The sequence below is a fragment of the Culex quinquefasciatus genome, chromosome 3, assembly GCF_015732765.1.
Source record: "Culex quinquefasciatus strain JHB chromosome 3, VPISU_Cqui_1.0_pri_paternal, whole genome shotgun sequence".
NCBI lineage: Eukaryota > Metazoa > Arthropoda > Insecta > Diptera > Culicidae > Culex > Culex quinquefasciatus.
The window spans coordinates 62,331,328-62,356,288 of NC_051863.1; the positions used below are offsets into that span (position 1 = coordinate 62,331,328).

A 24,961-nucleotide genomic window follows, 5' to 3' on the forward strand; every position below is an offset into this window, starting at 1 on the left:
CATCCAAGGACTCCCTGAAGTTAAGATCTGTGGGTCTACCGCCGTAACAAGCCAGAGGTCGACGGATTTTGACCCCGGAACATATCCGCATAGCTACAGTGAGTATGGTTGACTACTTTTCTGATGAGTTGGGATGTCCTGGGTCATCCAAGGACTCACTAAAGTTAAGATCTGTGGGTCTACCGCCGTAACAAGCCAGAGGTCGACGGTTTTTGACCCCGGAACATATCCACATAGCTTCAGTGAGTATTGTAGACTACTTTTCTGATGAGTTGGAATGTCCTGGTGGTCTATCATGGTCTATCATATCTCCAGAAGAGTCCTTGGATGAACCAGAACATCTCAACATATCAGCAAATTAGTCTACAATACTCACTGAAGCTATGCGGGTATGTTCCAGGGTAAAAAACTGTCGACCTCTGGCTTGTTACGGCGGTAGACCCTCAGATCTTAACTCCAGTGAGTCCTTGGATGACCCAAGGCAGCACAACAGATCAACAAAGTAGTCAACCATACTCACTGAAGTTATGCGGGTATATTCCAGGGCCAAAATCCGTCGACCTCTGGCTTGTTACGACGGTAGACACACAGATCTTAACTCCAGTGAGTCCTTGGATGACCCAGGATATCCCAACACATCAGCAAAGTAGTCTACCATTCTCACTGGAGCTATGCGGATATGTTCCGGGGTAAAAACCCGTCGACCTCTGGCTTGTTACGGCGGTAGACCCACAGATCTTAACTCCAGGGAGTCCTTGGATGACCCAGATCATCCCAATAAGTTGTTACAACAATGCACTGTAGCCTACCGCACTCTTGAAGCAGTCTGGGTAGGATCCGTTGACAAAATTTTGAAGTTTCAACTTGTTTCTTTGGTTAGCCTGTTGTACAAAATTTCCGGATGTTTCGGATGGACTAGAACATCCCAGGTGTTCCAAAACCATGCAAAATGTTTTTATATCATAACTAAAAAAAATACTATTGATACATTTTGAAAATTCTCTGACAAATTACGAATTCCCAAAGATTCTTAATTTGAGTCATATTCTCAATTTAAGTCACGGACATTCTTTTTTTAAACGATTCTCGATTTAAACACCCCCATTTCGTTGTGTAAATCAAGAATATGGTATATTATAATAATATAATATAATTGATAATAATATTATTTGCAAAATCTGGATGGGTTTGTTTTTGTTTATCTCATCCAAGTAAGCAATGAAAATTAAAGAGAGCAGTGAGCAGAGAGAGAGAGAAGGCAAGCCGTCAAGTCAGAGTAACTCTTTGAGAGTCAAAATCGGCAATCTCTCGGTTTAAATACATGTGAGCTCACTGAGTGTAACGTTCATGCGACCGGCCCTCTTTTGAGCGATCACTTAGCACTGAATTCATGATAGGCGTTCTGAGTTCTCTATCAACGATCAAATGGAAAATGACAGCTGATAGGCTAGCTGTGTCAAATATCGTGCGATCACTATCAGTGATCGATCCCTTTTAGAGCCCTGTCCTCAAGAGACGGTCAAGGCAAGGGTCATGAAAAAAAATCTTCAAAATAGAAAATACAATATTAAAAAACCTAAAAATTTAACTTCAAAAATATAACCTCAAAATTAAATCAAAATCTAAAATTATAATATGATAAAATTTTAAATTTCGAATCTAAATACTCAAAATCTGAGAATTTTTATACAGTTTGTAATCCAAAATCCTCGCTAAAATTTCACTCCGAAAGAAATTTAATTTCCGATATTTAAAATAATGTCTTCTCATAATTTCAAAATCTCTTACATAAAATAGGACTTGAGACCATCCATAAACCACGTGGACCCTTTTTGGGAATCTCGAACCCCCTTCGTGGCCAATTGTCCATATAAAAAAATCTTTTTGTATGGAGCGTGGACAATCGCCATACCCCCTAAAGTGTCCACGTGGTTTATGGATGGTCCCCTTCAAAAATTGTGGAATTCAAGAATTTAGGAACTAAGAATTTAAAAATAAAAACATTTAAGAATTTACGAATTGAAGAATTTTAGGATTTTGAAATTTAAGAATTTTAGAATTTAAGAACTTAGGATTTTAGAATTTAAGAATTTTAGAATTTATAAGCTTAAGGATACTAAAATTATTTTAGATTTGAGATTTTTTTTTCTATATTGTTTGGAATTTGATAATTTTTAGTTTTTAAATTTTGACTTTTTAATTTTGATTTTTTTAATCTTCAAATTTTCGATTACCCAAATTTTAGGTATTTTGAATTTCAGATGGCAAAAATTTTGAATTTCGAAATGTCAGATTTTTTAAATTACGATTTTAGAAATTTCGAAAGAAAATTAATATTTATTTTGATTTTTTTGTTATTATAAAAATTACCAAAACAATTTTTTTTCGAATTTTTGAATTTCTGCAGCTTTGAATTTGGAATGTTCTGATCTTTTTAGGTATTTTCGCCAAGATTGTTTAAATTAAAAAAAAAAATATTTCTACCGATTAAATTCCATTCCAAAATTCGAAAGTGGAGGCCAGCTTCTGTTACGTCCAAGCTCATATTTGGCGCCCACCAGAACAAGCCCCAATACTAGTTTTTGTTATACATTCTAATGTCTATATCTTCGGGAAAAGTTTGTAATATTTGATTGATTGACAAAATTTAAAATTGAATAAATTCAGTATAAAATTAAAAATAAAGTAAAAAATCATTACTCAAAATTCAAAAGAAATTAAATATTCAGAGCCGGAGATGTTAAGAAATGACAAGAAACATATAAAAATAATTTCTACATAATCTTTATCTTCATTTTTCGACGTTTCGTACTAAGAAAATACAAACAAACATTTTCAAAATTGCCATCCGCGCCTGAGCAAAATTAGCCAGCAAATCCGCGCTATTCGCGCGAAACAAGCCATCCGTAACAACCCTGCAATACTTAAGTTTAACTATTGAAACAAAGCAATGTTTTAAAACTTTTTGGGGAAAAGTTTGGGCGAACTTACTTACTAATGGAATTTCAGAGATTTTTGATAATCATGTTCTATTATTTTTATAATTATGTTTAGCTCTGCTACGATAATTTTGTGTGTTTCTATTTGTCTAGCAGGTATGAAATCAATATATATTTTATATTACAAAATTATATATCCTAATGCTTGTGAAGAAAGACTTTGTAAATTCTAGATTTATTCAAACATATCAAAGACAATAGCTTATAAAAACCTCCAAAAAAAAGAAGAAAACTCTGAAATTATACTATTTAATCCTTTTACTATATTCTTCAAAGGAGATTAAACATGCTGTGGCTGTTAACATGTTATGGATCAACACATTTTTTAAAGTCACTCACAATATAATTCAGGACAAATATGCGCTTCTCTAACACAGACGTGCAATTCAAGTACATAGAAATGCATAACATTTGCCCCTGAAATTGCACTTCCCAAACACAGACGTTAACTCCAAGTAGCTGGTGCACCTACATAAAATCTTTTTCTAAATTAATTGCATTTCCCAAACACAGATGTGAACTTCAAGTACCTAGAACGCATAACGATCCTGTCATGCTGCAATTTTAAGAACCTCTCAATATTAACTGACATGAAAATGCAAAAATCACCTTAAAAGGTCGCTTAATGTGCCATAAATGGGAGTGTAACTCCTCGCTGACGTGGTTTCACGTGGCCACGAAAGACGACGACAAAGTCGAAAAAAGCAGCCCGCAGAGAATGCTGCACAAAGAAAGTCGTCGTCGTCGTTGCTCCACCATCACACCGCACGGTTGTGGGAATCGTAGAGAAGTCGTGTGGTGGGGGCAATATAAAATGGTGACTAATCGTCGTCGCCGACGTCTCAGTGACTCGACGAATCTTTTTATTTTTCTGCACCATTTGCGAATTTGTACAGAGGGACAATGAAGCTGAAATCGGGGTTGAGACGACTTAAGGGAACTTATCGGTAAATGCTTGTGGGAAATAAGGAGAAATAAATAAAACAAACGAAAGCTTACTTATTTACGGGTTTTCCTCAAAATACACGGGGTCCGAATTCGAGTGTGTAACTTAAAATTTGTGTCTTTTTGGCTGGCCAGATTCCGGAAAGTAAAAATGAGAAAGAAAACGCAAAAAAATAAACTAAAATGAATCACACGTGAACAATGCTTTGCGATTTAGTACTAGCCGGGAAGATGGTGGAGGAATTAAAAAGTTGTTAATTTGCGTGAGACAACAAAAAAAAAATCGTGAGCGAATCAACAACGTGGAAAGCTCGGCGCGCGAGAGATTTTGAACGAAATGAAACGGAATTTACTCTTCTTTCCCTTACACGGATTAGGGAACTTTGTACCGGTATGTTACGCACACTCGCACGAGCGCTGTCACACGTGCAAACGCTTGTTTTCGTGAAGAACTTGCTTTGAATTTGAATAAATTACAACGAACTAGCTTAGTAAGTCTGAACTGACAAAACGATTGTCGAAATCAGCAAACAAAATTGTTAAAACTAGCAAACTATTCAAACCTAAACATGAACTACTTTTTAATCATTTTCAAACAAGCGTGTACACCGTGTTTGACAGTTGAACCGGTTCACACGCACACATGTAAATCAAAGATGGCCGTCGCCGAATGTCCCGTTGCTCGCGAAAAAAAAAGTTGAAAGACAAATCCGACCGAAAAGAAGAAGAAACCCGTTGTCTTCTTATTTTCCTCCGCTTCTTTTTCCCCAAATTTTCCACGTCGTCTTCGCGAGGGCAAGAGAAAATCGGGCGTAATTTCCGTGTAACGGCACTTCAAAAGGAGGAAAAGATCCACCTATCGCGACAAACTCGTGAAGGACGCAATCATGGCCAGCTTTGTCTCCCTTTTCGACGGGGACAACTTCCGGAATTTCGCGCACCACACGGGAGTAGGTACCAAGAAAAAAAAAAGTCCGAACAAAAAGAAAGCGAAGGAAAATGGCTTCCCCCTACGGGCACAAAGGAATTTCCCCACAGACACACGACCCAACTTACAGATTTTTTGTTTTGTGGATTAACTCGCGGAGAGCAAAAACTACGACTGATTTAAACACCGAACGACGACGTCGGCGCGCACGGTTCCGTGGGGGAAAGAAGGTGTTCAAAAAAGTTTGAAGAAAGGTAGTGGCGGCAGTAGCAGCAGAGAGAGATCACACACGAAACACAACCGTTTTGCTCGCACCACACGCGTTGATTGACGGGCGATTCGCGAACGACGACCGCAAGAAGTGGATGATGTGAACCGGTTCGCAAAGCGGAAGTGCACAGGGCTGGGGTGAAGTGTCAAAATCTCTAGCCGGTGTGCACGCTTGAGAGTGCGCAGTAATTTTTTAGTTATTTTTACTCAGATTTCGTAAAAAACTAAATTGTTCCATTCCTGTCAAATTCAATCGGAATTCTGAAATGGAATTTCTAGCAAAACAATGCAAAATGACCGTGGTGGGCTTGTAAACAAAGAGTGTGCCCTGCTTACGCTAGCGGATATTTACATCTGTCATGAAAGGGACACACTCTTTGTTTACAAACCCACAACGGCCCTTTGGCATTGATTTGCTAGATTTAATTCGAATCATTTAGGTGTTTCCCAAAGTAAATATTGGGCCCCACTAGTAGGGCCAGACAACCCAGTCAAATTAATCCGAATTCTAAAACGGAATCTAATTAGAATCGAACACAAATTCCGTTTCAAACGCAACAACCGGTTTGAACACGGAACCGGTTGTTGCGTTTGAAACGGAATTCGTGTACGATTCTAAATAGATTCCGTTTCAGAATTCGTATTGATTTAACTGGGAAGTATCTGAAATGGCCGTGGGCCCCACCAGCGATGTTGGAAGGTGGGAAGTTTGGGTATCAGTACACACACAAAAATATTACCGTAATGACAAAAGTAACTTATTTTTGATTTAAAAAGTTGTTAAAATTAGCTCGAGGGAAAGTTTTTTTCTTGTTTAAAAAATGAAAACTTTTAATGGTAAAGTTTTTGAAAATCTCCTTAATAACTGATTTAAAAGTCTCAACTTTTAATACGACTGTAGAATTTCTTTCATTTTGATGATCTCGTGTAACCTAGAGAGCCTAAAGCTTATTAGAGAACGGACATCTCAAACCAAAAGTACCAATCGAAGCACGAGAATTGTCAAACGGAGGTACCAATCGAGCAAAATCCTTTGTCTTATGCTCGATTGGTACCTCCGTTTGACAGTTCTCGTGCTTCGATTGGTACTTTTTGTTTGAGATGTCCGTTCTCTAATAAGCTCCAGGCTCTCTAGTGTAACCGTGTACGACTAAGTTCCAAATGTAAACAAACACTTTAGTGGGTCTCGTGGTGCTGGTGATTCTAGGACGCAAAGCAAAGCCGACCGTGGCAGCAGCCAGGAATCGGCCGCGGAAACATTCGTGAGCCAAACAGCAGCAGCTCAAAAAGGACAAGGCGAGCTTCCTGCAGGAACTGCAGCTGTTCCACGACCGGAATGGGTGAGACGGAAGCTTGGGTGTTTTGTGGGGTTTGATTTTTTTTTTGTAGGATGGGAGGTAGGAACAAGGGTATGAATGTGGATTCGCACCGGTTGTATTCGGTGGTGGTGGCCCGGTATTGGTGATTGAAGGTCAATTCCGGCGAGGACTGGAACGAGATCGTCGAGGAGATGATGCTGCCGAAGCGTTGCATGGACAACGAGATTGCGTTGAAGACGCAAGACGGTGAGGAGAAGGAGTCGACGAAGAGGTGGACGATAAGAAACGGGATAATCGGAGGTGGCCAGAGCGGCTGTTGCACTCGGTGCCGGCGGTTTACAACACCGGTGAGTAATGAGAATGTGTGCAGAGGCTTGCCAACATCACTTACTTCCATCTCTTTTAGCAACTAACCGCCCACAAATGCTCATCTTGCGACGGCGTAGCTCCAGCCGAATGAACCTGGACAGCGTGCCGAAAAAAATCTGTGTCCGCTTGGGGTCTTCGGAAGTGACGGGTAGCATACCCTAAGAATCGGTACAGCTTGAACTCGGATTTTGGCCAGAAGCGTTAAATACATTAATAAAATGTCTTTTTTTAACATACTGTTTAAAACTTTTAAAAATAAATATAAAATCAAGCATAGAATCAAGCTCATTATTATCACTGTAGTATTAAATGTTGTTTATTCTTGCTATAAAAGGTTTCTTTTCCAATTAAAAGTAAAACACTTTAACCGATACAACGATTTTGTTCCATAAATGCATGGTTGTATCAAAAACTTCCCAACATTTAAATTGAAATGTTTGAGCTTTCTACGAATATTCACCAACGCGAACTTTTAATCCAACGAACGATCTTTTTAAATTTAGAGTTTTTTTTCTTTGTGTGTATAGTTTATGAATTCTGTTTCAGAATTGGGTCCTAAAATGAAGCTTAGATTGCTGATATCATTGTTTACAGCGATTGAACTTATTTTTCTGAGTACAATGACTTTTTGTACGACCACAAAGAGTTTAAAATTGATTTTTAAATCAATTTTGAAAAATTAACCTCGCGGTCCTTCTTGACAGAAAAGCTCCTACTTGACAGCTCGTTCCAAGGGGACCATAGTTGATCCATAGAAAATATGTTGTCTTGTAAAAAAATTGTTGCATTAAAATGAAAAAAAGTGATCAGAAATGGTTTTTAATCGAGTTTTTTACCGTTGTACATAAAAATTGACATAGGGCTTTAGTACCCAATTCTAATTGAGTTGACTGGGAAAAGATCTTATTTAAAGGCTAGTATGCAGATCGGAAGGAAAGGGGTCAAGAAACAGCTTTACGAAAAGCAGAACAAAGGTAAGGAAGCGATTTCTTGGGGCTTTTCTTCACCCTCTCTCCCAGTCAAATCAATCCGAATTCTGAAACAGAATCTAATTAGAATCGTATACAAATTCCGTTTCAAATGCAACAACCGGTTCCGTGTTCGAACCGATTATTGCGTTTGAAACGGAATTTGTATGCGATTCTAATTAGATTCCGTTTCAGAATTCGGATTGATTTGACTGGGCTGGCTTGCTTGCGCTGCCACTGCTGTCCATTTGATTTTTTTCTTGACCGGTTCCTTCCGAAGAGCGTATCGAGAAATTAAAAGTGATGGAGTTAAACTTTCTGTCAAGCTGCTGTGAAGTATTCCATGACAGCTGTGAAAGTTTCACTCCATGTTACCGGCTCACATCTCTCTTTTTAATTTCTCGATACCGCTTAAAGGCTAGTACGCAGCTTAGAAGGAACGGTAAAGAAAAGGGTCACGAAAAGAAAAAAAAAATCTAAAATTAGAATATATTTTTTCAAATGTCCTTTAAGCTGTTTTGTTTCATATGTTTATTGTACTTTTTAATACAATCTTCTGATGCTCTAAACTTCAGAAATTCAAAAATATAAATATTGAAAAATTTTAAACCCTTAAAATTTGGCAATTTAAGAGTTAAAATTAGAAAAAAGTCTAAGATATAGAAATAAAAAAAAAAACAGTATAATAATCATTAAAATTATTATAAAAATATAAATTATTATAAAAGCCCACTTGGCATTGTTTAAGGTTCAAATATACTTGACTCGACAATGAAAAGATAACGAAAAAAAAAAATAATTTGTGATTCGATTACCCGAAGCGATTTTTTTTTCAAGAATTCGACGCCATCATTTCTAAAAGCATCATGTACAAACCGTGCGTTTTGAGAAAAACGCATTTGAATGTCTAATCTAATCTAACCCTAGCGCAGCTAGTCTTTCGAGGGCATCCTGGAAAATGCCTTAGGTTGATTAACGCCTAGCATCTTCTTGTCATTATTAACAATTGCAGTGCCCCAATGCAATAAATTGCTTTGAAACATCACAAACGTTAAAACAGGTCAAAATCAGCTGTGTCCTTTGTTATACCACGAGCACGTGGTAAACAGCTGGTTTTTACAGACGATTGATCTACTCGATTTGCCTATGTCTGCGTAAAAAAAGTGTTAACAAAATCAGCTGCTTGGAATTCAGCCAATCACAATCGTTCAAAACCAAAACAATACTTCAAATACAAATACTAGCACAGAATGATGGTGTGCGTGAGAGAAACCGTGGAGATCTCTATAGAGATATCCACACGCGAGAGTGTGTTAGTTTGTAACAAAATTTACACGCAGACATAGGCAAATCGAGTAGAATGATTCGTCTGTCAAAATCAGCTGTGTCCTTTGTTATACCACGAGCACGTGGTAAACAGCTGGTTTTTACAGACGATTGATCTACTCGATTTGCCTGTCTGTGTCAAAATAGTATAAACAAAATCAGCTGTTTAGTTTAGTTATCACATAGCCTTATTAATTTGGCAAATTTACCCTGTGTTTTTATCTTTTTGCTGTTTTTACATATGGGACATTTAGGCGAACATGGGCAGTGTACCTATATTATAATGGTTTAAAATATAAGTTTTAACCAAAATATAAGCTTAATACACTTTAGTCAACTTTTAAATTTTAACACAGGTTCTCGGTTCTGCAGATTAACCCAGGATTTTCGGCCTGTTAGTTTTAGCTTTCAAAAATAGTTATTTGGTCTCTCAATTTATTGAACCAATCTACTAAACGACAAACAATTACACGCTCACTTACGCCGTGGTGGCCACTTTCTCGCCCTGCACTTCGTCCGCCTTCGTCACCTCTTTCCCGGCCTCCTCTCGTTTCTCCTCCATGGCCTTCGGCGGCTCGTCGTCCACCCGATAGGTGATGTAAGCCGGAGACTTTGGCGGCATCCAGTCGGGAATGATCTTTTCGTGCAACCGCCAAACGCCGTACTCGTTCGAAACGTGCTTCTCAAACACGACGTACTCGAGGCAATCCTTGGCGATCGTTTCCGAGCCGTGCATCAACCTACCAAACCGATCGTAAATGGCCAGAATCTGCTGGCTGTGGAACCGCACCGTGACCTGGGCGAAGATGTTGTCCTTCGAGATGACGTCCGTGCACCGGGCGTGGACAACCCGCGGTGGTTCAAGCGACTTCAGGAACTTCCAGTGAATCGTCTTATCGCTGACGTTGTGGATCAACTCCGGATAAGCGCGCTCGGTTACAATCTCCCGCAGCTTGTACTTGTTCTTGGCCGCCAACGTGTTGTGCGTGTCAATGTAAATGTCCTGCGCGTAACCGGCAAACTCCGGCGGCTCGAAATCGTCGTCGTAGCTGCGAATCTTCCGGATTGCCATCATCGACTTGGTTTTCTTCTCCAGCTGTTCGAACTTTTGCTTGGCCCCCTCCTTGGAAACGGCGGACATTTTTCCATCACCCTCCGGAGGAATGTACGGCTCAAAGACACCCCCAGTGCAACTGATGTGGAACGGCCGCTCCAGCCACGGCCTCGGTGGCAACAGGCCACGCTCCTTCATGCGCGATTTTATCTCGTCCTGGCTCATGGTCTTGACGTCCTCGTTCAGGTTGGGAATTTCCATCTTGACAAACTTTTCTTTACGCAATCGCTTCCACTTGGGGTCCCAGTGTTTGGTGCGCCGGTGACGAACCTGCTGCTGGGCGGCCACATTTTGCAGACATGGCGCTAGGAATCCCGTTTGCGGCAGCTGTGAGCAACGGAATGCGATCAGAAATGGTTATGAATTGCACTTTTTATCGAATTACCTGCAGAAATTTAACAGCAATGCGGCTGATGGACGTAATCGAGGCCATGATTTTCAGCACGGAGTCCGATGTTTTTGTTGTGACTCGTGACAGCAACGAACTGTCACCATAAACCGGTACCGCGGTTGAACCGGTTCGCGTTCGAGAATCGATTCTCGAATTTGGCATGCAGGGCTGCTTTTGACTCTTGTGCTGAAAATGTCAAAATTGGGTACTAAAGCCCTATATCAATTTTTATGTACAACGCTAAAAAACACTATTAAAAACCATTTCTGATCACTTTTTTTCATTTAAATGCAATTTTTTTTTGACAAGACAACATATTCTCAATGGATCAACTATGGTCCCCTTGGAACAAGCTGTCAAGTAGGAGCTTTTCTGTCAAGAAGGACCGCGAGGTTAATTTTTCAAAATTGATTTAAAAATCCATTTTAAACTCTTTGTGGTCGTACAAAGGGTCATTGTACTCAGAAAAAAGCTTTATCGCTGTCAACAATAATACCGGTTCAAACACGGAACCGGTTGTTGCGTTTGAAACGGAATTTGTATACGATTCTAATTAGATTCCGTTTCAGAATTCGGATTGATTTGACTAAAATGAAGCTTCCCCATTTTAGGACCCAATTTTTGAATTTCGTTAGGGTGGTCCCATTTGGTTTTCTCTTGAAAAATAGACTTATCTCGAATTTCAAGAAAAACACCCCTGAGATTTTTTTCAGCGTTTGTACACTGAAAGAAAGGCACATAGTAACATCACATGTTTTGCACATGAATCCACCCCATTCGACTTCGCATGTGAATGTCACGTGTAAATCACATACCAAATTTCCATAGCACCAAATGGTAAATTCAAATGAAAAACACGTTAGCTTCATGTGACGACGCACATGAATTTGGAAAGATTTTCTCATAAATTTGATATGATTTTTTAGTGGAAAACAAATGGTTTTGTAGGGGTTTTTAGGTGTCTTAAAGAACAAAAGGAAATTTCTTTAAATAAAATTATTTCACGAATTCATTTAAATACAACTTTTATTACCAATTTTATTTTTTTTTAAATTTGTATCACATAACAGAACACATTTCGCTTCACTGATATCAAACCACGGAAGAAATTAAACGTTAGGCCCGATTAAAAGGTTGAAAGCGGAGCTTCTCTAGATTCAAAATGAACATCAAGGACGGGCAACGGATTAGCCTGCTGGCGGATCGAGAAGTACTTGATCGTCTTGGATCATTTTTGCTCGGTCAGCTTGAGCCCTCTGGAAACGACTTGACCGTAGCGGTTCACCGGTCCAGCAGGGCATAATATTTGAGCGCCTCGATGACAATGTATGGTCAAAACTTGCGCCACTTGTGGTCAATCCGTATGACACCATCGTAACCGAGCTCCACTTGCAACCTTGTAGCTCCATATCAGGAGCAGATTCCAAAGATGACCGCTAGCCGGAATTTGTTCTTCTGCAAAAAAAAGTTTAACTTGCATTAATTTCGAAAAACCTAACTGTTTCCTTTCTTTTTTCTTACCACCAGCGTTAAAGCTCAAGTTTAAACCACAATATTTAAACTAACTCAGGAAATTTGTTTCCTGAATAAAATCCTGAATAAAATAAATACCGAACGCAAATTTTGAACCACCATCGTCCGTGGCCATCTTACTAATGAAAAATTTTTCGCCAAACACATTCTAAAACCAAAGCATTACATTGTAACGTGATTTTCACTTCGAAATCAAAGGAAATGTCGAATGGGGCCAATCGATGTGAAATTCATTTGAACCTGTAGTGAAATTCATGCGAAAAAAGAGTGGAAGTTTTCTCGCTAACGATCAGCTGGTTTTAAATTATTTTCACATCCATTTAAAATGTAAAACATGTGAGAGCCATGGGAAAAGCACGTGAATTTATCGTGTTGATTTTTTTAGACTCTCACGTGAAAAATCACTTGAGATTTCTATGCTGGTTTCTTTCAGTGTAGTGCTGGATCTCGTCTTTCAAATGGAACCTGGCGCTTAAAATTTAACTTGCGCCTTTTTGAGATTTTTAAGTTTTATATTTGCATTTATACCTTAAAATGGCTGTAACTTTTGATTCTTAAATCCAAATTGACTTGTCAAAAAATAAAAAATAAAATGTTTGTTTTTAAGAGCTCTAAAAGTGTCCCCAACTCTTAAAGTGTCGACAAAGTTGCTGGATTGGCAAGCCCAACAACTTTCTAGAAGACAAAAAAATCCCAAAAATAATGATAAAAAGCTAGATAAAAAGTTAGATTTTCAAAATCACCCTAATCATGAACCACCCTGATTTTCAACAAATCAAACCCAGTTAACTAAATCCGAGTTCTGAAACGGAATCTAATTAGAGTCGTATACAAATTCGGTTTCAAACGCAACAACCGGTTCCGTGTTCGAACCGGTTGTTGCGTTTGAAACGGAATTTGTGTACGATTCTAATTAGATTCCGTTTCGGAATTCGGATTGATTTGACTGGGTAGATTCATCGAAAAAATTTTGTTTTGTCAATTTTTTTTTGCGTTAAGGCTGGTATGCTGATCGGAAGGAACGCAAAACTCCATATAAAAAAAAACGCCCAAGAAACGGTCAAGGAAAGGGTCACGCAAAGATTTTTTCTTAAGCGGTACGCAGCTGAAAAGTAACAGAAACGGAAAGATTGCGTTTGACGTTTCTTCGCGCGGTGCTTATTTGCAATATATTTTGATGAAAAAATCAAAGAATTGCCATTTTCTTTTTGAATGCGACTGATAACTATAAACGTTTAAATAATTTTGCATTGGATATAATAATATTTAAAATTCTCGCCGAATCTCAAAATGCAGAATATTGAAATTTAAAGGACAAATATAGTTTTTTGGTCGAAATGGAGTAAAAAAAAAGAAGTTGTCTTTATAGATGTCGGCCATCGTGTCACCAACTATTTATTGCTGGTACCCACCAGTACTCTATATTACGAGTCCCCTGCGCTGTCCGATTGATCCACACTCGCGGGACCAAAATGCAGTAAATCAGAGTGAAATTAAACTTGACAATAATCATACAAATGTCTATGTTCTTACTGAAAATACAATAATAATCTGAAATTTTGAAATCCACCCAAACAACAAATTCAAAATTATGAAAAAAAAATACATTTAAGAAATTTCAAATAACTTTTTTTTAAATAATAAAGAAAATTTCATCAAAAATCTGAAATTTGGAAATTAAAAATATGCTGAATTGAATAATAGTTTTAATATTAAAGTTTTTAAAAATTCAATAGCTCAAATATGTTAAAATTCGGAACGAATGTACAAGTCGAAATTTCAAAAGTTTTACAAATCGGAAATATAGAAATTCGTAAATACAAATTTACGAAAACCTCAAAATTATAACAATCAAAAACTCCTTTCAAAATTAAAAAAATCTAGAATGAAAAATTAAGAATTTAAGAATTTAAGAATTTAGGGATTTAGGGATTTAGGAATTAATGAATTAATGAATTAAGGAATTTAGGAATTTAAGAATTAACGAATTTAAGAATTCAGGAAAAAAATTAAACATTTGTACCCAATTTGTACCAGCCTTATTTAATAATTTCCAAATTTCCTGACTTCCGTATTTCCAAATTTTCTTATTTCCTTAACTTCCTAACTTCCTAAACTCCTAATTTCCTAGTTTCCTAATTTCCTTACTTCCTGATTTCCTGATTTCCTGAATTCCTAATTTCCTAACTTCCTAATTTCCTTACGTCCTTATTTCCTAACTTCCTAACTTCTTAACTTCCTAATTTCCTAGTTTCCTGATATCCTAATTTCCAAATTTTCGAACTTCCTAACTTCCCCACTTCCTAATATCCTAATTTCCTTATTTAATTTCCTAACTTCCTTACTTCCTAATTTCCTAGTTTCCGAATTTAAAAATTTTCTTATTTCCTAATTTCTTAATTTCCTTGTGTCCTTGTTTCATAATTGCCTTATTTCCTAATTTTCTTTATTTTACTAATTTGCTAATATCATAATTTCCAAATTTCCTAATTCCCTGATTTCCTATTTTTTAATTACATATTTACATATTTTTTTAATTATTGTTTTCTTGTTTAAGAATTTGAGAATTTCTAATTTTCTGTTTTTTTTTAAAGAAATGTTTAATTATTGATTTCTTAATTTTGTTTATAATTATTGTTAAAAGTTTTTGAATAAACATTTATAATCTATTTAATTTTAACTTTTGAATATTTTTAATCTTTTTATTTTTTCCTCGAAACAACCTCAAGCGCGCACACCGTCAATCGCGCTCATACCGAACTGTCAAATTTTCTTGGGGGTCACGAAAAGAACACGCAACATTTCTTGTCCGCGTTCCTTCCGATCAGCATACCGTACTTTAAAATGCAAAAAGTTATCAGAAATGTTTTTTTTTAATTCAATTTAATTAATGTTTGTTAGATTGTACCAGTTCTGCTCCAGGATGTTACATTTGCAATTCAGAAATTTGGAGAACCTCTCTGGAGTTTTTTTTTAAAAGGTCCAATAAACCAAATTTCCAGTTTTTGCTTTTTGGGTGTTTTTTAATACCCCTGACTCAAGGCGGTTCAAAAACACCCAAAAAGCAAAAACTGGAAATTTGGTTTTTTGGACCTTTAAAAAAACTCCAGCTTTCAACTGATATCAATTCATAAGCCTTTACAGGGAGGGTACATGTTACTAAGTTTAGATTGTGCTAGCTGCGTGCTCTTTTAGGGAAAATATTTTTTGAGAAAAAACCCTAGATCTAAGAAATGGTTTTAAATCGTGTTTTACCGTTGTACAGAAAAAAATAAATAGGGCCTATTTTACTTCGGATAATCAATTTACGAAAAAATGTTGTTGTCTTATTTTTGATTGTCGAGCTCAGTATAAATCTCAAACTACACTAAGACGATTTGAATATTCTAAATCCAATATGGAGCCCAAAATGGCGGCGATGAATGTTGAGAAAATGCATTTGGTAATTGATTAGGCAATCAACCAGTGAAATTTGATTTAAATGGGGTCGCAGAAATCGATTTGTAAATAAAAAGTAAGAAAATAAAGGATCACGAAAAAATAATTTTCGATTGTCCGAAGTCTCCTAAATCCTTGGGATAATCGAAACTTCGGATAATCGAGACTGGACTGTACCAGTCTCTATCTCGTGTTTACTCAACCCCGTGGAGTTTTCGAAGAAAACAAAAAAATCTTCGGCGAGTGTTCGTGAACGAGGAAAAGAGAAGGAGTGATAGAAAGAGAATGCTTTTGCTGGCAATCACGAGATAAAAGAAGAGAACTCAAAAGCCATCTGATTTGTTGTTGCAGGAGTCTTAAAATGATAGATTTTTTCTATCACTAATTTGCAATACTGCTAATAGGTAACGACTAGCAAAAAAAGGCATTTCTTTGTTTGTTCTAACCACAACAACACGCGTGCATTTCTTCTGCCCTACAGGATCGGTTCTTCATCCCATACCACTTGTTTTTTTTTGAGTTTTTTTTGTTTTATTTAATGATTTTGTCCTGTTTATATACTTTTACACAGCTGGTTTCAATCTCCACATACAATAGCTCCATTAAATAGTTTGTTTTGTTTTGTAGTTTTTTTTCTGTTTGATGAAATTGTGTGACCCGTGCATGTGTTGTGTAAGTGTGCCTGTTTTTTTTTTGTATGTTTGCTCACAAATTGTACAACTAACGCCTAAGGTGATTTGTTGTTGGTTGTCTATTTCAATGATTTCGACTATTCAAAGTATAATTCGCGAATTTAACGGATTTGCTTGTTTTAGGTGGTCCATTCTACTTTGACATCTTTTTTCACGAAAAGCATCTCCCAAACTGCAGCTTTGATGTTGTCAAGCTTAGGTGTTTTTTGCTTGTTTGTATTTTTATGATGTATTATTGATCTTTTTTTTCGTTTTAGATTAAAGTATCTGTTTCTTTAACTATTATTTATATTTATTACGATTACAACAATATCTATTTATATATTTTAATAATATTATTTTTATATACTTGTTTGTTTTTTACTAGCATTCGTACGATTAAGTCTAGTTATTTCATGATTAAAACTTGTGTTGATTGAACGGAAAGTCAAAAAAAAAAACAAAAGGTTAGAAGCAATACTGATTTCTTTATTTTTCAACACTCTTCCTCGGCGAGGACGCGTCGGTTTGATTGAGAACTTTTGCCACACATTATTTTTTTTCGCGATTTTGTGCTTTTCTGTACCCTTTTTTTGTTATTTGCAACACATCCACCGATACTTGTTCAATGATGATTCAACGACACACACTTTTTTTTGGTGGAATCTGCTTCACCAAGATGTTTTTTCGGTGCAGAGAATATTCGCTTTCCTCGCCAAACTCCAAACGCCATTGCTTCGACGTGCAGCGAATTTTTTTTAACCGAAATCCGGTGTAAGCGAAGCAAGATGCTGTGGCGAATGAAATAGGTTTGGTTTTTTTGAGTTTCTCAAGCAGGGTCTACCGAAATGACTTGAATTCAATAAATTTTCCTCTTTTTTTCGTGGGTAACAACTAGAGACGATCGAAAGCCTAATCAAACCGAGATTTTTTCTAGCTTGTGTGGTGCAATAAAGAAATCAAGATTATTATTTTTTTTCTGGTGGGGGGGTTAGTAGTGTGGTGCTCTCTCTCTACACGAGGTGCCAAATAGTTTTTTTTAACTTTAAACGAAGGAATGTTTTTATTCCGCGCTTTTACGAAAGTAGGTTAGTGTTTGTCCAAACAACGTTGCCTTAACCTTAACGAAACTAACAAAAAAATATTTTATATATTTGAATAATTAACGTTTTGCCATTGTTTAATCCTAATAAATCATGCATCTGAAAACTAAAAAAAAACATTTGCGCTTACAAACTAAGTAAGAATAACAAACCTAGAGTAGAAATAAGGGAACGCCACGGCGCCAACGGTGACCATGTTCCGGCCAAGAAACGCACGACACGGCACGGCCCCGGATGGTGGATGGCGTTTCGGGCGGCGCGCTTCAACAGTCAGAACGGCTTTGGGGGGTTTTGAGTAGTGACGACTGGACGCGCGAGCGTGTCTTTTCCGAATTTCCGGCCGTGGCCACCGGAGGTCCGCGCGCCTTTAACATTAATGGGGGTTTTTTTTGCTTGTAAGTTGCGTGTGTCTGTGTAGGTGTATGTACCATTTTCCGTTTGCGATAGCATAAACTTGAATTTTTTAAAGGATAAAAATTTTGAACAGGAAAAATGACGAAATATTTTGCGGAAAAAAACTGTACTGTGTATGTGATGAAAAACGAGCTGCTTAGTCGGTGAACTTGCGGTTGATGTTGCGACCGAACAGGGCGTTACGGATCGCGGGGATCAGCTGCATCGCGATCAGCTCCAGTCGGGACTCCAGGGTGTTGGAGATCTGCCCAAGACATCAAAACTTATAAACATTCTGCCCTTCATCGACCATATTCACTCCCAATTACCTTAATTCGTCCGGACTGCGTGATCATGTCGACTCCGCCGGTGCAACCCTCGGGCAGATAGTGGTCCGTGTCCAGCGTGACGACGACGTCCTTGCCGGACGACTCCTTGTAGTTCTGGACGGCGGCCGGCAGCACGTTCTGGATGAGCTGGGCATCGGCCTGGCGACCGCGCACCACCACGTTGGGCTCGATGAGCTACAAAAAATCTAGTTCAACTCCACGCAAGATAGCGCCACCTTCAGTATCTTACCTGCAGCAAGCCCTGGGTGATGAGCGCCAGCAGGACCTCGCTGTAGCGGGACGGATCGCGGGTGACCTCGCCCAGCCGACGTCTGCACTCCTCCAGCACGCTGGCGACGTGATCTTCGCGCACCTTCAGCACCTACAGAAGCAGCAACGAATCGTGTCAGTATTTACCACCCCCCGAGAGAATCTAAGACCAACCCACCTTCAAACGGGCCTGGTTCAGCATGTTCGAGGACTGGATCTTCTTCTGCAGCTCGACCTGCTTCTCCTTCTTCTCGTAGTACTCCATGATCTTGAGGCGCTGCTGCTGCACCAGGCGGCCCTTCTCGATGTTGAACTCCTCCTCGGCCTTGGCGTCGATCTCCTCCGCCTTCTCGTTGGCCTCCTGCTCGATGAAGGCCATCATGTGCTTGATCTGTGGGGCGGAAAGGGGGCGTATAAAAGGGAGGCATTTTGGATTAATCTGGTATTTCTACCACTGAAAAATCTTAATCAAAGGGTGTTTTTTGCAATCGCCAAAAAATAAATAAAAACCTCTTCAGAAATAGGTCTATAATTATTAAAAATTCAAAAATTTTAGAACAAAGTTTCAAAAGTTCTAAAATTCTCAAATTTTAAAACAATTTAGACCCAAAAAAATCTAAAATACAGTCTAGACTCGCATTATTTGAAGGCCTTGAAAAAAATAATCAAGACTTCGGTTAATGAAATCACAAAAAAAAAACAAATATTTTTCTTATTTTTGATTGTTCAGCTTTTGTATGACCCAGCCTGACCCTTAGATGACAGTTTTCGTGAGTTGCGCGTATACACCGACAGATGGCCAGTGGGCCTACTCGGAGTCCGCCCCCCATTAAATACGCAATTCGAAATTTACACAGAAAACCTTTTTTTTCGTGACGGCTTTCGCGGCACGCTCACTTCATCTGTTCTAGACTAATATTTCAATGTGGTGTATCTTTAAACAAGTTCCAGACTGCTTATTTTGTCGTTTTAAACCGAAACAAGGCTAAAATTATATTTATTTCAACTATTCGATATTTTCAAAAGTGTGGCTAGATAATAACGAAGGCCGCCATCTTAGGCCCACTGGGCCCACAAAAAGGGGTACGCTCAGTTTGTATGGGAGCTGTCAACATGCTCCCGGGTTGGTATGACCCTTAAACTACTGGTTTTAAATTCAAGATGGCGGCCAAAATGGCGATGATGAAAAATAGAAAAAATGCATTTTTTTATTTTTTACTGACCGAGTTACGTAGCCCAGTGGTAACGCTTCCGCCTCGTAAGCGGTAGATCGGGGTTCAAATCCCGGCTAGGACCAACACAACTGGTGATCTTTTCTCTTCTGGAATCGATTGCTCATGGTACGTTCGTTTGAGGGCTAGTTCCGCACTGAGTGCCGCACTCAGAGCTGTCAAAGTGTTTTTTTTTAGTTTAGCTAGTTCCGCACGAGTTTCGCCGCCATCTTGGAACTGAAACTCTAGTGCCGCATTCGATATTTGTATCCGACGTCTCCCTTCGGATAATCGAGGCTTCGGATAATCGAGTCTGGACTGTACTAAAATTTTGAAATAAAAATGTTCTAAAACTCTAACAAACTTTTTTTTAATTTTAAATTCCTCAATTATAAAAATCCAAAAATTCTTTAATGCTGCCATTTTTGCCACTATCTTAGACAAATTTTTGTGAAAAAAAGATTTCGATTCACAATATAAAAAAAATAACGTTGTTTTTTTGGTAAGCAAAAATGATTGAAAAAATCGTGTTGTTAAAAACGGGACGGAACTGAATTAAAAAAAGTTCAAGTCCCTAAATTTTTAAATTTTTGAATTTAAAATGTCTTCATCTTACATTTTTTTACTTTAAAAATTTCTGAATTTTAAGCTTTAGAATTTTAAAATCTAATCTTCAGTATATTAATTTGTGAAATTTGAACTAATAAATTTTATTTTTTTGAATATTTTTGTTTTTGAATTTCTAAATAGTTGTAGCTAAAATTTCTAAACTTATCAACAGCAATAATAGATCCAAAATTGATTATAGTTCTAAATTTTTAATTTACTTAGTCTCTAATTTTTAAATTTTTCGAGTTTTTAGATTTTATTATGTAACTGGGCGCTCGATAACTGAGCCGTAGCCCAGCTAAAAAGCAGATAAACGTCAAAAAACCAAAACAAACCGAAATTACCGAGGGGTTAATGGATGCCAAAAGTCTGCTCAAAAAATAAAAAATAAACTTTTTTCAAGCTTTTTTTTAATTTTAAGTCACAATTAAAGAAATATATAAAGTAAGCACGGTAAATAAATTCGAGTAATATTTATTTTTATATTTTATGACGAAAATATAATGCGCCGGTGGTCCCCTCGTTATTTTTCGTTCAGCCCAGTTAGATGACTGATCTACGCGCTCTCAGCCCAGTTACCGAACAAGTACTATTATACTGATTATTATTTTTTAAACACAAAAAAGAGCGAACAAGCACGTTTTCTTCAAAACTTTTGCCAAAAAAAGCTTTTTAATAGCTAAAATCGACAAATTTTGAAAAAGGATCTTTTTAAGGGAACAGCTTCAAACTCAGTGGCGTAGTCAGGGGGGTTGGAAAACAAAAAAATCGCATTTTTTTGGGTTTGACAGTTTGCCAAACTCCTAAACAATGCCAATCGTATGCCGGCTAACGTTTCTGCAAATGAATGCAGGCAAACTGTCAAAAGGTTTGTTTGTTTGTACTTTAGTAGTGTGCGTGAGCGACGTGTAAAAAGGGACAGTAGTTCGTCACTATTTAGAATTTTAGATTGACTTTGTCAAATGAACGTAGTTCAATTATTTCACGATTCACGATTTTTATTTCACGATCTAGCCAAATGGTGTCTTCGGAAGAGTTGTCTTACTTGATTAGGGTCTATCTTCTGAAGTTATTGACATACAAGGTAACGATCTTCCAGGGTGCCAACCAAAATCTGACTTTGTTGGATGACGTTTTAGGGCTTTGGTGTCTTGGGCAAAGCTGTAGAGAAGAAAATTTCACGTGAGTTTGTCAAAGGTGCCAAATTCCTAGCTCTTGATCTACACAAGATATGTTATTTTTACAAAAATGATCGCAAAAAACACCTTCATTTCAAATTTTAACTTCTAATATTTTTGGGTTTAACATGTTTACATTTATCATTTTAAAACGTTTACTGTTTTTACAAATATTTTAATCATATTTTTGAAGGAATCCATCCAATTCCGATATTTTAAAAACTCGGAACGAATCTTTTGGTAGGCAAGCGGTCCAAATCAGTGAAACATTCGGCAAGATATGATTTTTAAAGATTTTCTTAATGTGGATGAAATTGTAAAAAAAAACAGGTTGAATTCATCTTTAGTTCTTGATTTTAGTGACAGATTGATAGCTCTACAAACCAATAAAAAATGAATTTTAGAGTACTGTTTGCATTTCAAATATATTAGAAATTTGAATTCAAACTTCACAAAATCATGATTACAATCACAACAAACGTGCATTGGAAACGCACTTATTAATACCACCACAGTACAGACCATCAGCACCGATCACATAACACCACGGCTGGTGCTGCCGCCCTTCCCTGCTGATGGCGATGCTAGTGGTCATGTGACTCTCTTTTTTGGACTTTTGCTATCACGGCCGTACATAATCGGTTTTGGGCGATATTTTCTAGCTTTGAATCACTTGAAATTGTGATAATTCGCTGATAACATCCATTTAATTTTCCAACACGAAGCATCGCACTTTGCATTTGCGCAAAACGAGCAAAATTTTTCGTCGATGCAAAACTTTTTTTTTTCTTGCTCTTTTCACTTTTTATCTCGTTTTCTTGCGCAAACACACAGACACACAAACACCAGCCACACACACGGTCAACGGAGATCGTCGTGTTTGCTTGCGCGATGTCACTTCACATGACAGGTCCCGTGACCACGAAGCAGCAGGAAATCTGCCTTCTGAACTGTTCCGTCGACTGGGGATCCTCTGGAATTCGACCGGGAACCATGTCGGGAAGAGATCTAGATTTATTTTATGTGTGGCTCCCGCCCCCCCGGGGAAGGCCACCCCACCATCCGTAACGCTTACGACGAAAAATTTTCATCGTCCCATCCAAGAAGGAGGAATCTTTTCCACGAATTAATCCACCGCAAACGGTTCCCCTCCCGGGTGGGCAAACTGTTACGCAACAAGGCTGCCCCGGAGTCGGGGGAAGTGGCCACTCACCTGCTTCTGGACATCTGCGTCGCTCAGGGCCATTTTGGCAGCGGGTTGGTACGGACTGGGTTCACCTGAGGAAAAGTAGCGAAAAAAGAACGAGTTAAAACAACTTCAAAAAGTCGAATTGCCACTGCTTGCGGAGGAATTTGCACAGTGTGTGGACCACAATCCGGAACACCGGAGCAGGTTGCAGATACTTTACCGGAGAAAAAGAAGTACACGGGACTGGCTGCTGCTGCTGGTGCTGCTCCGTACGTCGGCTGTTCTGTTCCACTACTAAAATGAGCAACTTCTCACATGATCAAAGGTAAAAAATACGAGAGAGATTTTTTGACGGACGTTCTGTCAGCCACGAAAGCTTTTTCAAGTTACAGAATTTTGCGTAAACTACAGGCATTTTATGAACACACTGCAACCCCATTAGTACGATTATCACGCATTGAGATTCAGCATTATGGCATAGAATCTCGCATAGAATACTGCCCATAACTGAAAATTCGGTTATTATGCCAGATTAAGTGTCACCAAATCTCCGCCAAGGCAATTTCCCATAAGAGTGGCATATTAGCCGTTTGGTTTTTTGCATCGGCAGCCAAATCTAAACACTATTTAAGTGAAATTCAAGTCAAGACGCGTTGAAATATCCTCTACCATCTGGTGCTAATAACTCTTTTTGCCAAAAGTGAATATTAGCCTTGTGGTTTGTACATGGCACCTTTTGCAAGTGGAGATTTTGTTACGATTCGTCGGCAAATGTACATGCAGGCCAAGGGTGTATGATACTGATGATACTCGTCGGTTGACAACACCCAGGCGAGGAACATCCCGGAAGGAGCCCAACTACATCCGTAGTGCTGTTTGGACAAAACAGCATGGCTCTGGTTCCTTGCAAGTGTCCTATTTTCTTACCTCCACGTTGGCTTGGTTTAGTCATCATGATGACAAAGTGTAACCTAGCTGGTGGCCTGTGGAAACGACTCGTAAACCTTTGACCAGCGAGGGTCAGAGTCGAGACGGCTAGAAGAAAGGGGCGCGTCAATGTGGGAAAGGGAAGTAATTGTAGATTGTAGACGGTATTGTTTTGATTCGCAGTATGTTGAGTCAACTGCTGTGGCTGTGCCTGAAACATCGCACAAAGGGGTTTCTCTTATCTTCATTCTCAGCTACCACCTATCTTCTGTTTATTTTGTTTCACTGATTTTCTTACGCGGCTTCTGTTTACTATCCTCGATTTGATTTCGATTTTACTCATTTGATTCTCTTATTTCTCAACGCTTTTCCACTCTATTTTACTCAATTTATGGAATGATTAGAGGATTAACACAAATATTACTATTGTACTTTTGAAAAACTTTTCTAAAATGCTTAGGACCAAAATATTGTAACAAAACACCGCGACAGAAGAAATAGCAACAGATTAACACGACTCAACAATAGGGAAGATTTCAGGAGAAAACAATACACAGTAAATAACAATTAGTTTTTGAATTCAAACTAAAAATATAACAGGTTTTGCTTTAATGAAAGCTAATAGGCACACTATAAATGGTTAGGCGCTTATACTTGCATCAAACCCTACGTAATGTACCACCCCCGGCCGAGTTAAAATGCGTAACCGGAAAAGAAGGTGTGCATGCCTGGCACGAACACTCAAAGCGTGTTCTAGCGTGTTGCTCGTACTGACTCAGAGCAAGGGTGAGATGTAGGTGTAAGCACAGACAACAGACGTAGCGGCTAGAACAAAATAATTTGAAAATCGTGTGTAAAAACATGGCAGCCGCATCCAGCTTATCTACTAGCGCCATCTGTTAGCCTATTGCCACTCTCTAAAGCAGCCATGATGGTTTTCTGAGAAGGTGTGTTTGAAAATGCATCACCTAGAAATATTTTAAAAATATATTATTTCAATTTTTCGAAAAAAATGTAAACAGGTAAAGATTATGTTTTTATGCTATAGTAAATCTACTTTAATTGTTACTTAACACGATTTACGAGCACATAGATGTTTTTTTTCATGTAATTATCGATATTAAAAAAATAGTCTAGTTTGATGCTTTTATAAACACAGCAACCAAGGCCGCGCTTGAGGCTGTCAAATTCTTGCTGGTTGTGTTTATAAACAAAACCAACAGAGGAGAGCGAAAAGGAGGAGGAGACCCGGTGAAAATCGGGAGGATGGGCAAGCGTTTCTTGGACAATCCGGAACTGGTAAGCATAAGCATAAGCATAAGCATAAGCATAGGTGCCCACCCGCAGTTGCTACTCCGTTATTGACCAGGACCTCCAGAAGTTACATCCACGAGCCGTGGAAGATAAGTGGGTGCTATCTTTCCTCGCTTCGCAACTTCTCAAAGGCCCCTATCATGCTGATCAATACCGGCGCCGGCCAC

The 24,961-nt window shown here is 38.2% G+C and overlaps 3 protein-coding genes across 4 annotated transcripts in view; all 3 read right to left on the bottom strand.

Moving 5' to 3' along the window:
* Positions 1 to 5,186, bottom strand: part of LOC6039523 (protein krasavietz) — a 29,813-nt gene extending 24,627 nt beyond the window's left edge. The window contains exons 1-2 of one of the 2 annotated variants that reach the window (XM_038258938.1): positions 5,001 to 5,186; positions 3,999 to 4,071 (exon numbers count right to left, since the gene is read on the bottom strand). The gene's annotated coding sequence lies outside the window, so the exon portion shown is untranslated. The remainder of the gene's footprint in view (positions 1 to 3,998; positions 4,072 to 5,000) is intronic. The other variant, XM_001849072.2, reaches the window with a different exon arrangement.
* A 4,356-nt stretch (positions 5,187 to 9,542) lies between these two features.
* LOC6039524 (probable 39S ribosomal protein L45, mitochondrial) lies at positions 9,543 to 10,718 on the bottom strand. Its single transcript, XM_001849073.2, has 2 exons — positions 10,624 to 10,718; positions 9,543 to 10,565 (listed from the first exon to the last, which is right to left on the bottom strand). The coding sequence occupies exons 1-2, from the start codon at positions 10,669 to 10,671 to the stop codon at positions 9,603 to 9,605; spliced, it is 1,011 nt and encodes a 336-aa protein (XP_001849125.1). The 5' UTR covers positions 10,672 to 10,718; the 3' UTR covers positions 9,543 to 9,602.
* A 5,346-nt stretch (positions 10,719 to 16,064) lies between these two features.
* LOC6039525 (V-type proton ATPase subunit E) lies at positions 16,065 to 22,923 on the bottom strand. The gene is made up of 6 exons (XM_001849074.2): positions 22,774 to 22,923; positions 22,578 to 22,642; positions 18,545 to 18,757; positions 18,347 to 18,478; positions 18,097 to 18,291; positions 16,065 to 18,032 (listed from the first exon to the last, which is right to left on the bottom strand). Exons 2-6 carry the CDS (start codon positions 22,608 to 22,610, stop codon positions 17,925 to 17,927), a joined length of 681 nt encoding a protein of 226 aa, XP_001849126.1. The 5' UTR covers positions 22,611 to 22,642; positions 22,774 to 22,923; the 3' UTR covers positions 16,065 to 17,924.
* Positions 22,924 to 24,961: the final 2,038 nt, after the last annotated feature.